This window comes from Populus alba, chromosome 17 (assembly GCF_005239225.2).
Source record: "Populus alba chromosome 17, ASM523922v2, whole genome shotgun sequence".
Lineage (NCBI taxonomy): Eukaryota > Viridiplantae > Streptophyta > Magnoliopsida > Malpighiales > Salicaceae > Populus > Populus alba.
Genome location: NC_133300.1, coordinates 3,575,759 through 3,593,528, shown reverse-complemented (window position 1 = coordinate 3,593,528; position 17,770 = coordinate 3,575,759). Strand labels below are relative to the sequence as shown.

General features: G+C 34.6%; 1 protein-coding gene, 1 long non-coding RNA gene and 1 pseudogene across 11 annotated transcripts; 2 read left to right on the top strand and 1 right to left on the bottom strand.

Annotated features, from left to right (window-relative positions):
- Positions 1 to 1,361: 1,361 nt before the first annotated feature.
- LOC118057030 (zinc finger BED domain-containing protein DAYSLEEPER) lies at positions 1,362 to 7,325 on the top strand. Of its 10 annotated transcripts, none has more exons than XR_004688886.2 (10): positions 1,366 to 2,088; positions 2,493 to 2,528; positions 2,611 to 4,979; positions 5,329 to 5,463; positions 5,560 to 5,699; positions 5,797 to 5,942; positions 6,038 to 6,175; positions 6,559 to 6,646; positions 6,748 to 6,817; positions 6,897 to 6,939. XR_004688886.2 is itself a non-coding variant. In XM_035069480.2 (10 exons), exons 1-10 carry the CDS (start codon positions 1,591 to 1,593, stop codon positions 7,020 to 7,022), a joined length of 3,768 nt encoding a protein of 1,255 aa, XP_034925371.1. In that variant the 5' UTR covers positions 1,391 to 1,590; the 3' UTR covers positions 7,023 to 7,325. The 10 variants fall into 10 exon arrangements, 4 of the variants coding, with proteins under 4 accessions (XP_073261897.1, XP_034925371.1, XP_034925370.1 ...); XR_012168483.1 differs by having other exon boundaries at positions 6,610 to 6,646; positions 6,897 to 6,918; XM_035069480.2 differs by having other exon boundaries at positions 1,391 to 2,088; positions 5,335 to 5,463; positions 6,531 to 6,646; positions 6,897 to 7,325.
- Positions 7,326 to 11,431: 4,106 nt separating this feature from the next.
- LOC118057035 (protein NLP9-like) lies at positions 11,432 to 14,095 on the top strand (annotated as a pseudogene).
- A 26-nt stretch (positions 14,096 to 14,121) lies between these two features.
- Positions 14,122 to 16,310, bottom strand: LOC118057038 (uncharacterized). Its single transcript, XR_004688898.2, has 3 exons — positions 15,807 to 16,310; positions 15,262 to 15,477; positions 14,122 to 14,780 (listed from the first exon to the last, which is right to left on the bottom strand). It is a non-coding gene; the product is annotated as an uncharacterized lncRNA (long non-coding RNA).
- Between the last annotated feature and the right edge of the window lie 1,460 nt (positions 16,311 to 17,770).

The following is a 17,770-nucleotide window of genomic DNA, read 5'->3' as shown; positions in this document are numbered from 1 at the left end:
GCCAAAATTATATACAAAATGTTTACGATTTAAAATTTTGATATTTTTTATTTTTATTTTTAAAATTTTTAATTGCTAATTAATAAATTCAAGGTATTTGATTAAGAAAGTTGAAAGATGAGGATTAAGTGAAAAATAACTCATAAATAGGTGATGGTTTAAAAATTCTCATAAAAAATTCATTTTGATTCTTAATTTTCACATATTATACCTATTTGGTCCTTAAATATCTTTTTAATTTAATTTTAATATAAAAAAATATTTCATAAGCGATGATTTACCATGTTTTCCTTGCCATACATAAACTCTTGAACTTCTTGCTCGAGAAGGGTTTAATGAGATAAGTTTCGAGATGCTAATTTTCTTTTTTTTTTACCCAGATAAAAAGGCTAATTTCTTATATATTCTTTTAGGAAAATGATAAAATAGAGAGAGATTCAAAATGGTTTTTGACATTTTATAGCTTTCCTTTAAAAAAAAAAAACAAGAATGGCTTTTTATCTTGATAAAAAAAAATAGCATCACGTCCGTATATATTAAGCACTCAAAATCAATAAATAAGTTATTATTTTAAGATTTTTTTTTTGGCTGTTTATGTAGCTATACCATCGAAAGATGCTATAGATAAAGATTATTATGGAGCGACAGCGACAATTCATGCTTTTTAGCTGGACCGGGCATTCATGCACTCGATATCGGTTTGGTTCAAGAAAGAACATTAAAAGGAGAATCCCATTCCCCCCTGGTGTCAAGTGGGCTACTTGGATAATTTATGCCATTTCGTTGCTTGTTATTGCATTCTGCAATTTCTGCTACTAGACACGAGCTTTACTTGGCATCTATTTTTTTCTGTCAGTGTTTGTATCTGTTCTTCGTCGCAAGGCTTTACATTTGCATGTTGGAAGGTGTTGAAATTCAGTGTAATCACGGTGTTATATATAACCATTGATCAATATAACATAATATGGGCCCTTAAAACTTTTTATGGGCTTGCGTCTTTCGATTGGAGAATTTGATGGGCTAAATCTGGTAGAGTTTTAAAAAGAGTTGATATAAGTAAATTTTTAAAAATATATTTTTTAAAATAAAAATATTTAAAAAATCAACTACTCTAAACACACAGAGTAGTAAAATGTGCAGAAGAAGCTTCCTTGTTAATTATAATCATAATTAGAAGTCAAGTAAAGATTGAACTTCTTTTAAATTTATCCTTTTTTCAATGATTACATAACAAGATGGTGATTGAGCTTTAAAATTTAGACAGGGCAATCCAAATGCACTTGAGATTCTCATCCAGGTCCGTGTCACATGGATTATTACTCAATTAAGAAAACCTTGTAAGCTTTTTTTTTTAGTCAAGAAAAGCACAAGGATGAAATTGAAAAGAATTGAACTATGAGAATAGAGGAAAAATATCAGTAAATTTAAAGGGGCAGAAGATAAGTTAGTTTTAAGACACAGTGCCAAAAGTCAACAAGTCAACCTCCTTCAAGTCTTTAACCACTCCTCATCGTTCCACTTTCCAGCCATGGAAAAGAAGATCTGAGGAGTGAGAAGACTTGTTGCCAGAAAAACATTGTCGAAATACAAATGGATTTTGAAGATTTGGTAGCACGCCCTGATATTTTGATTACTGAAGAGATGAGACTACGTGCAAAGATGGAAAAAGTGTTATCGTTGCTTCAAGATTCTTTAGGAAGTGGTTGTTTTTTGGCTCAATTTTGGGCTCGAGATAAGCGTGGATTCGACCTGGAAAATCTCCCTTACCTGTGCGTCCCAAATTCTACGCTACTTGAATATCGTCAACATTGGCTCAAACAGGGTCGGCAAGGGTTTTCACGTCCAGACATTGTGAATCGGGCATGGCAAAATGGATTTTCAGAATGGACTTCAAATGTAAGTTATTACAGACAGGGTGAATACGCACACCTATCAGATGCCATCTCTTGTGGAGTAAGGGGTATTATTGCCTTTCTGGTCTTTGACTCTGATCAACCCAAGAATTGCTGTGCTGTGCTGGTGCTTGTGACCATGGAGGAGAAACAGGATTTTGATTTAGAGACGGAAAAAGTTGTCCAGGCTCTCCAGGTTTGTTTTCATTATATATATATATATACACAATCAGATTTTGTTGAGAATAGCACTCAAATTTATTGTTGTTAGAAGACTACCACAAAGCAATTCACTCAAATTATCTGAAATATAAGACTTACAAAGAGATAAGATTGAAACAAAACAACCTAACAGCCCCAACAATTATAATCAGGAATTAAGAGAATAAGAAAGAGATGAAAGAGAGTAGTTTTCCTTAGCATATCTTTAAGCGTTCGCATTTGCTAGTGTTTCTGAAGTGAAACAGTCTTTAAGCTTTTAATTGGAGCTCATTACAACTTCAATCCAAATTATTTTTGCCATTAAATTTTATGTGCAAAGAGACATATTTGTCTTATTTGATGGTGTTTTAAACTCTTTATAAGCCCAACTGTTTGCAGGCTGCCAATTTATGGATCAAATTACCTCGACCTCAGGTATGTATCAGTAGTACCTTACAGTTTTTTCTATGCAAAATTAGGTTGTCTTTTGCTTTCTCTAATATAATTTTTTTCCCAGTGGTTGAATGAGGTTCAAAGAGCTGCCTTAACTGAAATCGCTGATGTTACCAGAGCTGTATGCGAAACACACAGATTGCCACTTGCTCTGACATGGATTCCCTGGGGAGATGATGATATTTTAAAATTAGATGGAAGTTATTGGTGGCTAGGCCAACTTGCAATAGACCGTAAAGCTTGTTATGCAGATGAGGAGATGCAAGGCTTTGTGCATGCTTGTGAGCAACTACATCTGAGCAAAGGGAAAGGTGCTGCTGGACAAGCCTTTAAAACACGTCTTCCTTCCTTTGAGCCTGATGTGAAGGAAAAGCATGTAAGGGACTATCCTCTTGCTCATCACGCACGCAAGTATAATTTGAATGCTGCGGTTGCAATCCTGCTAAGGAGCACTGGTGATGATTGTATCTATATATTAGAGTTCTTTCTCCCTATCCTCGTGAAAGAGAGTTCAGAGCAGCAAGAATTGGTTGCGAAACTGAAGCTTACACTACAGCAAACTTGTAAGAGGTTGACAATGTTTCCAGAAGAACCATTCCCCAGGAAACGAGGCTCGAAAGTTAGTAAAAACAATGATAAAATTGAATCTGCTCCAGATCCTGATGGTCATATGTTCATCGAACGTGCTGATAATAAACGACGAAAGGTATCTGAAGTGTGGAAACATTTCGATAAGGTTATAGAAGAAAATGGTGCAGTACGGGCCATATGTAAAGGATGTCAAAAGAAGTATCCAGGGGAAAGCACGAAGGGAACTTCAAATCTACACAAACACTTGAAAAGTTGTTCAAAAAAGGGACAGAGAGATGCAAAACAACATACATTGCCTTCTGATCTGGGAGGGAATTTCGTGTTTGATCAAGAAAGGAGTCGCCTTAACTTTGTTAGAATGATTATGAAGCTCGGATTTCCATTGGATATGGTTGAAAATGAGTTCTTCAAAACTTTTGTCTGCGATCTGCAGCCAAAGTTTCAACTCTGTTCACAAGACATTGTACAGGCTGATGCTCTTTCTATTTACAGACAAGAGAAAGAGAAACTAATGAAATATCTTGATAATCTCTCATCTCTATTCAGTATAACAATTGATTTGCAGTCATACGGTGATAACAAGATGTCCTGCTGCTTGACCATGCATTTTATTGATGATGGGTGGAGGATGAATAAGAAGATTTTGGCTTTCAGGAGTATAGAACATGATTATATGAATGAAGCTGTGAAAGATGTGCTTGTGGAGTGGAACATCATTAAGAAAGTGCACTTCATGTTTGCAGAAATTGCTCCACCAAACAGTCAAATGACTAGAGAATTCAGAAGGAAGCTTCTCAGTCAATTCCCAAATATAGACTTACTATGTTTTTCTTGCTACGCACAAACTCTTGAACTTCTTGCTCGAGATGGGTTTTATGAGATAAAAGATGTGCTTAACAAGATTAGGGGCTGTATTGAATATGTGAATGCAACACCAATTAACCAAGATAAGTTTCGGGAAGCAACTAATAATGTGAAATTGCAAGATATGAAAGCAGCCTCTCATGATGATCCTACCAGATGGGAGACCACGTTTGTCATGCTCAGGAGTGCATTGGAATTAAGAGAAGCTTTTACTCAACTCGAGCAAGTTGATTTTGATTTTAAGGTGAATCCATCTGCAGAGGAGTGGAAGATGGCGATGATTGTATGCGAGTGTTTAAAAGTGATCCACAAGTCTTTAGGCAGTTCTTCATCAAGCATAGATGCATGCTTCCTCCATGTTTGCTATATATATAAGAACTTGCTTTCGTGGGAAAAGAGTGAGCATGCATATGTTTGTTCGATGGCGAAGAGAATGAAGGTGAATCTTGATATGCATTGCAGTGAATGGAGTTTTGCATTTGGAATCCTATTAGTACTCGACCCGCGCTGTAAACTTAAATTTGTGCAGTATGGGTTTTTGCTGATGTATGGCAGTGATGCGAGCAAATACTTGATGGAATTTCGTAGCAAACTTACATGTATGTACAACAGTTATGCGAATGACATCAGTTGTTTGCCATCATATGATCTGGATTCTGATGGTAAGTTCTTGGGATTCCGTGAGTGGCTTAAGGTTGATCCGCCAAAATCTGATCTTGATCGGTATTTAGGAGAGCCTGTGGAAAACCAGGATAAGGTTTCAGATGTATTAGTTTGGTGGCGAGTCAATGCTCCAAGATTTCCAGCACTTGGTAAAATGGCTCGTGATTTCTTATCAATTCCAATCTCAGCTATTCTATCAAAGTCTACTATGAGCGGTGAAGCTACAAAGGTGAATCCATCATTCAATGGTTTGGAGCCAGAGATCATAGAGGCTTTTATATGTGGACAAGACTGGTTGGAAAGCCCCGAAAACAAGTAAGTTGGTTGTTTAGTTTATTACTAGTTAGGTGACTGACACTACAATCCCAGACCAACCTTTTATTTTTATAAAAACTATAAAAAAAAAAATCTAAGATTTAAAAGTGTTGGGTTCAATTGTAATGTCAAACCCTAGATCGTCGAGTCTGGCTGCAACACCAGATCCAATAATAATATTTAATTTGTCTGCTCAAATTCTTATATTTTTTAATCTTTAAAAAAAAATGATGGTTTTTCTTCATTAGTAATGATACTATTTTTTAAATTTAATAATAATAATAATGTTTTTTTTTTTAATTATTTTATTTATAATATTAATTATAATAAAAATATTAATATTATCTAGTTCAAGAAAGCAACAGGGAGATTCAGAACATCAAATGCCTACACATCAGGCAGGTCCATTTAAGGTGATCAAATCTACGAGTCCAGAGGATTTAAAGTTAATCAACTACATTTTTTACTCATCTTTGGATGAGAGGTTAGATTTCCTCCCCTCTTCCAAGTTACTATATGTATTTTAAAAAAAAATAATAATAATTTGAATTCTTGTATTGTGAACCTTGTCTTTTGTCAGTGAGATTGTTGTTCATTGCAACCATAATTATTTGACTCGGAGTCAATTGCGCACACTAAGGCCACAGACATGCCTTGATGATAACGTAATTTCTGTCATGTCTGATGCCCTATCCTTAGCTGAGAGGAGGAAGAAGAAAGGTTATATAAATTGGTACCTTCCAATTTTTTTTTCGGTAATCTTTCCTATATCTTAATTCCATGTAGTATAATTGGTTCGATTCAATTTACCATGTAGTCCTACTTGCAAGACATAACTTCCTTAGAAATACATACGCATTGGTAAAACAGGAGTACGCATATGATACATCCGAGTGTATCTCTTTTGCAAAGAAACACATGTACAGGGAGAATTATATGTCTGCTCTGTTCAGCTGTGAGAAGGTAAAGTCTGAATTTTGTCAAGTCCAATTCATGCATTTCCATGCTTAGTTGACCCATTTGAAAGGTGACAGCCAGTTAACTACATATGGTTGCAGATGTATGTTCCTGTCTTTGACAAGGAAAGAAGACACTTCTATCTCTTTGTTCTGCATATGAAGAAGCAAGTTGTTGAGATTTGGGACTCATTAGCTAAATCGAGTGGCAGTTCCGTCGACAAGAGATTGCCTAACATGGTGAGTGCTAGCACCCTTCGAGCTACCTTGTCTTGTCTCCTAATTTAACTTTCCTTGTATTTATGCTTACTTCCATTTGTCAATCAACTATTTCATTCAGAAGCTTGAGCATTTTGATGAAACCTAAAGATACTTGCATAGACTCGTTACTGCTTTTTCATAAATTAATTAATCTAATTAGAACATATAATTAAGAGTTGTAAGATTCGAACCGCAGCAACTTAGTTTTAAAGACTATGATTCTATATCAAAAATCTATCTCAACCTAAAAACTTAAACATTGAGGTGAAATTCAATGATTAGTTTTATATTATTCTCTAACACCAATCATATGTTATGATATTTAAACAAATAGTTGGCTACCCTGGATATCCTATTCGAAGATGATATACAACAGAACTACCTTGATGGCTGGTCATTTGCAAGTTTTTCAGTGAACAGATCACCGAATGTCCCACAACAAACCAACGGGTAAGAGCATATTTCTGGCTGACAACATTTTGATTTTATTGCCAAACATTATGAAAATTTACACTCTAAACACATTGTAAATGTGATTTCTCTCTATGCAGATATGACTGTGGGGTTTATGTTATCAAGTTTATGCTAGCACCAGAAGAAGTGACACAACCTGATTTTGTTGTAAGATTCTCACTCTAATGAGCTCTTTACTGTCACGACTCTGTCGCATTCTTTCTAATCTTTTGACTCCGACATGCAGTTCGACAGCGATACGGAGAGATTGGATGTGGTGCTGGGATTGCTCGATGGTAATGTCAACTTATGCAGAAATGAATTGGCTGCTAAGGCTGAGGCATATAATCTTCAGGAACCAATGACTCCTTGAGAATATAGGTCCAGAATATGGATGAGGAGACAGCAAACAAATATAGCATGCTGAAAGGAATCAATGCTAACGTAAACCCAGCATTAAATCAAATGTGAATTTCAATTGTTGTAAATAACATAGTGTGTTTGGTCTCTAGGGATTAAAATTGATTACAGAGAACAGTCCATACTTGCCTTGCCTCTCCTGATTAATGTCTTGCAAAAATTCTTTCTGGGAACATGTAAGCATATTTTCTGCTATAGGAACACGGGCTCGTTGCTGGTTTTCAAGAAATGTTTGCATTAGAACTGTTGGGTCAAATGTTTTCCCTTTCAGCCACGCCAATATAATTAAGGGTTGGTGGTCAATCACATAACCATATATTAAACAGCAAAGATATCAATATTGCCTCCAAGTATAACAGCTTGATCTTTATGTTAAACAACTTTTCAATAATCAAGTGGTCTAATTCAATCTTGAAAATAACACTCCATTAAAATAATAAAAGGAAGGATGTGCATGCTTCTCCAGTATAAGCTAAGGAAGAGCATTATGTCTGTGTACTTTTTCCTCTTGGGGCATGTGCATTACGCCACTTCCTGGAAAGCAATGGATGGATAGGATGCGAAGACTAGCTTGAGAAATAATAATATTATTATTTAGAGGATTTGGAAAGCAGGATGCGAAGACAGCTAAGTAGGTAGAGAAAAAAAAAAGTGTTTTTCATCACCATTTCAATCCCATTCCCCCCTGGTGTCAAGTGGGTTACTTAGATAATCTATGCCATTTCGTTGCTTTTTATTGCAATCTGCAATCTCTGCTACTAGACACGAGCTTTACACGAGCATATTAGTGGTTAACACAACCACTCATGGGAGATTAAACTTAAATTATTAATTATAGACCTAATCAATGATGAATCAATTATATTATAGAAATCCGTGAAATTAGTAAGCAATAAATATTTTTTTTTCCTTTCAATGTATTCTTTAAAGTTAAAGCACAATTCTTAAAGTCCATCAATGTAATATATATCAAATCTCTAATTTGAATCACTTTGTATAGGAAAAAAAAAAAACACGCTAAATTTAAATAAAGATCAAATCTCTTTGAACAAAATTAATTTATTGAGATTAGATTATTTCATTTAAATTGAAGTCAATAATTAGTGCTTTTTTGGATCACGTCTAAGTAAACAAAGATAAATAATTGAATACTTTGTTGAATTTTAATTGTTATTGTTAAATTTTTCTTGTAATTGGTAATTGAATATATAAGAATAAATTTAATTATTTTATCTCAATTTTACTCTATTATTGCATGATACGTGTTTAAGTATTTTCAATAATTTTAATTATTAATTGTATAGATGTTAGGTTATATACAAGATTTTTGAATGGGGTCAATTGGTTGTGGCTATTGTTAATATTTGCAGGTTTGAAAACTTTGGGTAGTCTCCAAGGTAAGGGAGATGCTGCCGAATTTTTTTAAAAAATCGAATTTAATTATGTAATTATTCGTATAAAATTGTGTAGATGCGTAGAAGATGCACCTACGCCGTCTACCGATGATGTCTCTTCCAGCGTGGTTTCATAGAGAAGAGGCGATGTGCCTTCACAGCGGAATCATTCCACCCGCAAGTACAAGGCACAGTGGAAAGGAACGACCTTTTAATGTAAGTTTGTTTCGATTTTAGTTTTTTTTTTTAATTATAACATAATTTATAAACAATTAATCAATATTTCATTAATTTAATTTATTTTCAGATTCACAAGCATTGAGGCCGCCTGAGTAATATCATTGTCGTTTAAATCGTCAATGGAGATTCAATTATTTTAATGGAGTCAAGTATCTAGATATCCTAAATGGATACCGAATATCGATGCATGATTTGATAAATTTGAGGTTGATGTTAATTTATAATTTCCAACTTATTTTTAATAAATTTTTAATATAATTGTAAATAAATTATTATTTTTATTTTAAATAAATACTTATATACAACACAAATTCGAGTGGGACAACGCGCATGACAATGTTGTGAGGAGGGTGTAAAAAAATCACGTAGCAATTAGGTAACATAAAAAACAATACGATATTTTAAAAAAAAATTATGTTTTAAATCTAATTTGTCACTATGGAAGTAGGTTGCGTGATTTTTGGTATGAAGCATAAAAAAAACAAAAAAACAAATGCAAGAGATAGAGGTCTCCAAGGTTGAAACGACGTGGTGGTTTGGAGTGATTTCAAACCGCTACACATCCCAGAAGATATTTGGCCGTAATATATTGAGCACGTGATGTCTAAGCGGTTCATACGACACTCATAATCTGGTACTGGCAACTGGAATCGGCAAATACATGGTTCGCTGACAATTAAAAATGTACCATGGTGGGAGTTCATTTAAAAATTCTTATAAAAAGTTCACTTTCATCTTCAATCTTAGTATATTATATCTATTCAGTTCTTAAATATAGGGGGGAATTGACAAAACAGTGAAAAGGGGGAGTCTTTTGAACTCAACCTAATATCTAAGACTGAATCCTGAAAATAATATTTTGTAGGGAAATGCATGCCTCTGTAATATCTTATGGACTAACAAGAAAGAATCTTCTCTCTCTCTTTTTTAATCCATATATGAAAGCACAAACCGAATGAAAATCTGATGATAAAAAATTATAGACAGGTCCCAGACATTCATAGTTTGGCATGAAAGCCATAACAAGAAAGAATCAGGCAATACTGAAACAATGACAATAACATAGAAAATCTAACATTAAGACTACCTCCACATTTCAGAAAATTATTTTTCTTAGTCCTTCCTAAATATCATCGCCGTGTAATTAACTGACAAACTCAACAACTGCAATTGCGAAATCAAAATTAATGAACCCTCATTAACTGAATAATTTGATCAATAATGAAAAAACATCGAATTTAAATAAATAAAATACATGAAATTAATAGATTAACTGGAAATTGGAAACGTCAATCGAAATGGAATAGACATGCAGCAATGATCGGATGATCCAATCAAAATGTATGTACGCATGAAAAAATAAACGTAGAAATATACTCGTATGAGAAAGAAGGTATGTGTACGAATACGTACACATGTACGGAGAGAGCACCTGGAGAAGAAAAGTGAGATCGCGGAGAATGGTGAAGACGAAGAAGATAGGAGGAAGGGGAGGAGGAGTTTGGTGTCCTCATCGCCATTTACGAAGAATTTGTTTTGTTTTTTTTTTTTAAAAAAGAGACGAAAATAAGAAAAGAAAAAAGACCGTTTATTCTTCTCTCTTTCTAGTTTTTTATTCTTATTTTTACCCCTGATTTTTTTTTTCATTTATTTTTTTATTTAGGAAAAAAATGTTTCTTTTTATCTTTAAGAAGTATAAATTCTAATATGATTAATTTATCCTTTATGTTTTATGTTTAAGGGTGTCGGGTCCTTTAAGATATACATATACATATACACACATACATTCATATATGTGTGTGTATATATGTTATTCATATAAGATAATGCAATGCATGCTCGCTTTGGAAGAGAATTTAATTGTTTCATTGTAGTTATTTTTTTAAAATAATTTTTATATTAAAATATATTAAAATTATATTTTTTATTTTAAAATTAGCGTATTAAAACGATCCAAAATATATAAAAAAATTTATTTTTAATAAAAAAAATTAATGTTTTTAAAAAATACGGGTACAATCACGTTTCAAACATTCATTACATCTTCGTGTCCCAAATTTTTGTAGCTTTAGGTAGATTATAGTCGTGGTGATGGTTAAAATGTTTTTTGTTTAAAAATATATTTAAAAAATATATTTTTTTTAATTTTTAAAAATTATTTTTAATATTAGCATATTAAAATAATTTTTAAAAAATAAAAAACACTATTTATTTTAAACAAAAAAAATCAAAATTTTTAAGAATCCAAACACACCCTTAACCGCCTACAGTACAACGCAAAGAAAGTTGTGAGAATGGGTTACGAACTAAAAAGGAAAAAAAAAAAAAAAAACACTTAGCTGATAATCAGTTCAACAGGAAGACCAAAAACACAGGCAATTTTGTTCCTCCTCCTTCCACTTCCTCTTCTATTGTTCCCAAAGCACTAAATTCATGCTTCCTTTGTAATCTACCAGTGGCCTATTTACAGGGTAACGAGTCACTCCCTCTTCTGTTGTTCCCAAAGCACTAAATTCATGCTTCCTTCTAACTTCTCAACAGTTAGTTTTATCATTTCTAATTATTTGATGATTTAACAAATATAAAATGAATCACTCCCTATCACATGTCTAAGAATGATTTATTGGGCTATGTTGGGCTAATTGAGTCCATAGGCCCATAAAAGAATATATGATTATTATTTGGACAAGAAAAATTAATCGGACCTTTATTTGAGATGGAGTTTGTCATCAACCGAATGTTGGAGTCTTTATTTGAGAAAAGTCAACCTCCTTCAAGTCTTTATTCTTTAACCACTCCTCATCGTTCCACTTTCCAGCCATGGATAAGAAGATCTGAGGAGTGAGAAGACTTGTTGCCAAAAAAATCTGTCGAAATACAAATGTATTTGGAACATTTGTCCTGCGTTGAAGATGTTTTGCCTCCTGCAAAGTCGAGTCTAAGGGAAAAGATGGATTTCCAGAATGGACTTCAAATGTATGTTATTACGACCGAGTGAATACTCACACCTATCAGATGCCATCTCTTGTGGAGTAGGGGGTATTATTGCCTTTCCGGTCTTAGAATCTGATCAACCCAAGTATTGCTGTGCTGTCCTGGAGCTTGTGACCATGGAGGAGAAACAGGATTTTGATTTAGAGACGGAAAAAGGTTTCCAGGCTCTCCAGGTTTGTTTTCATTACATATATTTTTTCAATCAGATTTTGGATAACGTTGAAAATACTACTCAATTTATTATCAGGATTTAGGAGAATAAGAAAGAGATGAAAGAAAGTAGCTTTCCTTAGCATATCGAGCTTGAAGTCAAAGTTATTGTCTTATTTACTTTCGAAATCTCATAAAATGTGAATTTTCCCCTTAGCTTCATTTTCTGTGATCTCTGTGTTTGCATTTGCTAGTGTTTCTGAGGTGAAACAATCTTTGAGCTTTAAATTGGAGCTCATGAGGCATTCACTATTACAACTGTATTAGCCCAACTGTTTGCAGGCTGCGGATTTACGGATCAATTTACAACCTCGACTTCGTCCTGAGGTATTTATGTATTTATCAGTAGTACCTTACAGTTTTTTCTATGCTAAATTAGGTTGTCTTCTGCTTTGTCTAATAGAATTTTTTTTTCCCAGTGTTTTTCAAGGGATCAAAGAGCTGAGTTAACTGTAATCGCTAATGTTACCACAGCTGTATGCCAAACACACAGATTGCCACTTGCTCTGACATGGATTCCTTGTGATTATACCTGGTGAGCTGTTGATGATATTTCAAAATTGCGTGTCAGATTATCCTCTTGCTCATAGATTATCCTCTTGCTCATCACGCACGAAAGTATAATTGGAATGCTGCAGTTGCAATCTGGCTAAGGGGCAGTGATGCTGATTATAACTATATATTAGAGTTCTTTCTCCCTATCCTCATGAAAGAGAGTTCAGAGCAGCAGGACTTGGTTAGGAACCTGAAGCTTACTCCACGGAAAACTTGTAAGAGCTTGAGAATGTTTTCAAAAGAAGAATTACTCGGGGAACGAGGTTCTAAAGTTAGTAAAAACAATGATAAAATTGAACCTGCTCCAGATCCTGATGGTAATATGTTCATCGAATGTGCTGATATATGATAAACAACGAAAGGTATCTGAAGTGTGGAAATGGTTCGATAAGGTTATAGAAGAAAATTGTGCAGTATGGGCCATATGTAAAGGATGCAAAAACAAGAAGGGAACTTCAAATCTACACAAACACTTAAAACGTTATTCAAAAAATAGACAGAGAGATGCAAAAATAAATATGTTTGTCCAATGGCGAAGATAATGAAGTTATCTAGCATCACCTTCTAAGGACACCAGTTGTCTGACATCACATGATCCAGATTCTGATGATAAGTCCCTGAGATTTCGTGAGTGGCATAAGCAGAAAGATGATGGCGATGTGGTTGATCCGCCAAAATCTGATCTTGATTGGTATTTAGGAGAGCCTGTGGAAACCCGGGATAAGGTTTCAGATGTATTAGCTTGGTGGTGAGTCAATGCTCCAAGATTTCCAGCACTTGGTAAAATGGCTCGTGATTTCTTAGCAATTCCAATATCAGCTATTCTATCAAAGTCTACTATCAGCGGTGCAGTTGCATTCAATGGTTTCAGGCTAGAGATCATATTGAGGCTTTAATAAGTGGACAGGACTGGTTGGAAAGCCCTGAAAACAATTGAGTTCTTCACTTTCTAGAGACAGGTGAATCCAAAATGATTCTTTCCCCTAAATTTCTGAACATTGTTTTCCTGTTTTTTTTTTTCCTGCCATTATTTGTTAATGAAATTTGGCTGCAAAGTCACACACTTCCCTTGTAATGATTATTAACAGGGTCATGACGCTAAAACATTAGCAAAAGCTAAATTTGATTTGCATTTCCTAAGCTTAATGGTGCAACGGTTATCAATTATAGTATTAATTTGTTTAACCTGATTGTTTTTTTAAGGTATTAGCATATGTCTTACGCGTTGACAACATGTGAAGGTGATTGTTCTGTTGTAACAATTTCGATAAAATGTTCACATTTTATGGGATGATCATTTTTCTCAATTTGTTCTTGTCATCCATATTTGCAGGAGCAAGGAATGGATTTCTGGTTCTTTCCTGGTCTCCTTAAATGTGAGATCTGACTCACTTATGAAGCAAATGTTTAAATATCTGGTTGGTCCGTTTACACTGAGCAAACCTATGAGTCCAGAGGATTTGAAGTTAATCCAATACGTGCTGAATGGGAGGTCAGAATTTTTTCTAAGAGTTCTTGTTTGCTTAGCTGAACGATTTTAAGTTCACCTGTTCTATACTTGTTTCTTAGTGAGATTGTTGTTCGATGCAATAATTATTATTTAACTCGGCGGGAATTATGCCCCATGAGATCATAGACTTGGCTTGATGATAACGTCCTTTCTACGTTCTTAGCTCATAGATACTACATAAAGAGTTTGAATGACCCATATTACACATAACACCGTGATTACACTGAATTTCAACACCTTACAAATGGAAACCTTGTGAGGAAAAACAAATACAAACACTGACGGAAAAAAATATATGCCATGTAAAGCTAATGTCTAGTAGCAGAAATTGCAGATTGCAATAACAAGCAACGAGATGGCATAGATTATCCAAGTAGCCCACTTGACACCAGGGGGGAATGGGATTGAAATGGTGATGAAAAACACGGTGGCTGCCCATAAAACCGCAACTTTACCCAACACTTTGGATGTCCTCGGAAACTTCGCGGGGTTGATAAAATGTGAAACAAAGAGGCAAGAAAAGAGAATTGCAACAAGGATACAGACTAAATGCATGGAATCGAGTTTGGAATCAGGAATTTGGTTAAAAAAAAGGGCTATTGTGAAGCAAGTGGTTATAAGCACCTTTTGCCATTCCTTTTCCCACTCATCATGGGAATTGTCGACCAGATCTTCTCCGAGACGTGTTAGCTGCTGTGATACTAGTTGTCGTGCTCTATGCCAGAGTCGGGACACAAGTTCTTGAATTGGAAGAATAAAACCTTTGATAACGGAAGCACCATTCCCCATGAGTTTCCTGTGCTGTATGCTGTAAAACTTGAGAAGATTAGGAAATAATCTATAACGAAAAAAACTGTCGGAATAGTTTATAAAAGTTTTTTATATATAATTTATAATAGTTTTTTTTATATAATTTATAATAGTTTTTTTTTTAGTTAAGGAAATTAATTTTTTTTTTTTATTTTTAATATCAAAAATAAACTCTTTAAAAAATATATTTTAAGTTATTTTTAAATAAAAAAAATACTTTAAAGAATAAATACTGGCAGAGAAAAGCTTCAAAGTCTACAAATGGTAGAATGGAGAATGTAATAATGATGTACACAGAGAAAAGAACTAAGAAAATGGACAAACGTAGAGAAACAATGGTAAATCCTCTCTCTTCTTTTTTTTTTAGTTTTTTTACAGAGAGAAACAAATCAACTCAAGAGCTCAGAGAGAATTTGCACACAGGAAAAAATGCAAAAAACCTTAAATTATTGTTGTAAAAAGAACAGATCGAGAATCACCTGAATATTCAGGTTTATTTGCAAGATTACTTATGGTATACAGTAAGTGCAGTTCTTTCCTCAGTGTTTGAGTCTTTTTGTTTCACCAGGCTTTGTTGTTTGCTTCGTATACAGTAAGTGCAGTTCTTTCCTCAGCTCTTCATTAAAATAGCCCAAATTAATTAAGAGCTGAGTGCTGCAGGCTTTGTTGTTTGCAGCAGGGTTTAAATATGAATCCTGTTTATAAAAATTAGGTTAGAAAATAATATAATTTATGTATTTGAATTTTATTTAAAATTTAAATTTTAAAAAATAATATAGATTATATATTAAAATTTTATTCCCAGTCGGTCTTGTCTACGGATATATATGAGGTACCCCGTATATATATATTCTTATCCGCCTTCTTAACGCTTGCCTTGTTTGCTTTTTTTTAATGTTATTATTATTATTTTTTTGTGGGGGGGGGGGGGGGGGGGGCGGGGGGGCGCTATAGGATACTCGAGCCTTGGGCAAATTTGTAAATTGGTTTTGAAAGTAACGTCACGTGGGGCCAGGTAACCTACCACGGTTTAAACAGCTCTTGCGAGTCCGTCTTTGCTACGGAGAGCACAAGGTTCCGCTGATCCAACAAAAGATCGCTGGGGATGCTGTTATCCAACAAGGGGGGTTGAAGATCGCTTGGGGGGATCAAAGGGGATCAAAGCAGGGTTGGATCGCTTTGATCCAACAGCTCCAACAGCAGAAGGGGGGAGGGGATCAAAGCAGGGTTGGATCGCTTTGATCCAACAGCTCCAACAGCAGAAGGGGGGTTGGATCAAAGCAGGGTTGGATCGCTTTGATCCAACAGATCCAACAGCAGAAGGGGGGGGTCAAAGCAGGGTTGGATCGCTTTGATCCAACAGATTCAACAGCAGAAGGTGGCTGCTGCTCGTGCTTTTTTTGTCCCTACGGTGGCTGCTGCTCTTGCTAGGTGCCTTTTTTTTTCCCTACGGTGCCCTTTTTTTTCGCTACTTATTTGTCGCTAGGGGTGGCTGTTGCTCTTGCTAGGTGCCTTTTTTTCCCCTATTTTTCGCTTCGCAAGCGATGAGATGATGTGCTTTGGGGGTGGGGGGTTATATACTCGAGCCTTGGGCAAATTTGTAAATTGGTTTTGAAAGTATCCTTGGGCAAATTAACGTCACCTCGACTAGATCCTTGGGCAAATTTGTAAATTGGTTTTGAAAGTACCAATTTAAAAACTTCCCGTATTTAAAGAGAATATTAATAAAATAATATTATTAATATATATTATTTTATTAATATTCTTATAAATACCGATCTTGATATTTACCTTTAAAATAATATATTTTTACCTTCTCAAGCTTGAAAAACGTGATATTTAGTAAATATTACTATTTTTAAATATAATAAAATAATTATTACACTTTAAAAAATAATATTTAATAAATATAGTGTTTTATCTGCACATATTCCATCGCGTCACGTGCCATTTTGGAGCGGGAAGAATTAACAAGTTAATAATATTAGTGTCCCCTCTTTCCAGCTGGAAGAAAGCAACCAGACAGCGTGACCGTTGACCAGCCACCCGGCAAATACTTCTTTTTAGATCATAACAGGGTTCTTATTTAAAAAATGATGCTTCTTATAAGAAACCATGATTTCATCCAAACAAAAACCAAATACATGAAAAGATTAAAAATAATAATAATAAGATTTTGATTTAGGAGATAATTGTTGCTTGGATTATTTTTGTTCTCCAATGGCCCAGGAGAATTGGAAAGCAATGACTCATTGCTTTCCACCCAGCATTCCACCCAGCAGGTCTGTTTTTTAAAATAGAATGTGTAGTTTGTTTGACGTGTCCAACGCGTAAGTTTCCTAAAGAATCTTTTTAAGCAACGATAACGCTGTTTCCATCTGTTCCCATAGTCTTAACATTGCAGGAGGCAAATCATCATCGACGCAAGACAAATGTTCAAAATCCATTTGTATTTCGACAATGTTTTTCTGGCAACAAGTCTTCTCACTCCTCAGATCTTCTTATCCATGGCTGGAAAGCGGAACGATGAGGAGTGGTTAAAGACTTGAAGGAGGTTGGACTTGTTGACTTTTGGCATTGGGTTTTAAAACCAACTTATTTTCTGCCCCTTTAAATTTACTGATATTTTCCCTCTATTCTCGTAGTTTAATTGTTTTGCTTTTCTAGACTAAAAAAAAACGCTAACAAGGAAGTAGCTGAGAATTTCAAGTGCATTTGGACTGTGCTGCCTAAATTTATAAGCTCAATCTTGTTATGTAATTCTTGAAAAGAGGATAAATTTGAGAGAAGTTCAATCTTGACTAGACTTCTAATTTTAATAATAATTAACGAGGAAGCTTCCTCAGGCACACTTTGCTCCATTAGTTTTCATCTCTCCGTGTTTTACATGGGTGTTACATTTACAGGCTACAAGAACAAGAAGCTTCATCACGGTCAAAAAATAATAATATCCTAATTGACAAAAGCCAATATATATAAAACTGTTAG

Coding starts and splice junctions, on each gene's coding strand:
- LOC118057030 (XM_035069479.2), top strand. CDS start 1,591: ATGGATTTTGAAGATTTGGTAGCACGCCCTGATATTTTGATTACTGAA. Junction 5,700..5,796: donor TGAGAGGAGGAAGAAGAAAG/GTTATATAAATT, acceptor TTTACCATGTAG/TCCTACTTGCAAGACATAAC. Junction 6,818..6,896: donor TGACACAACCTGATTTTGTT/GTAAGATTCTCA, acceptor TCCGACATGCAG/TTCGACAGCGATACGGAGAG.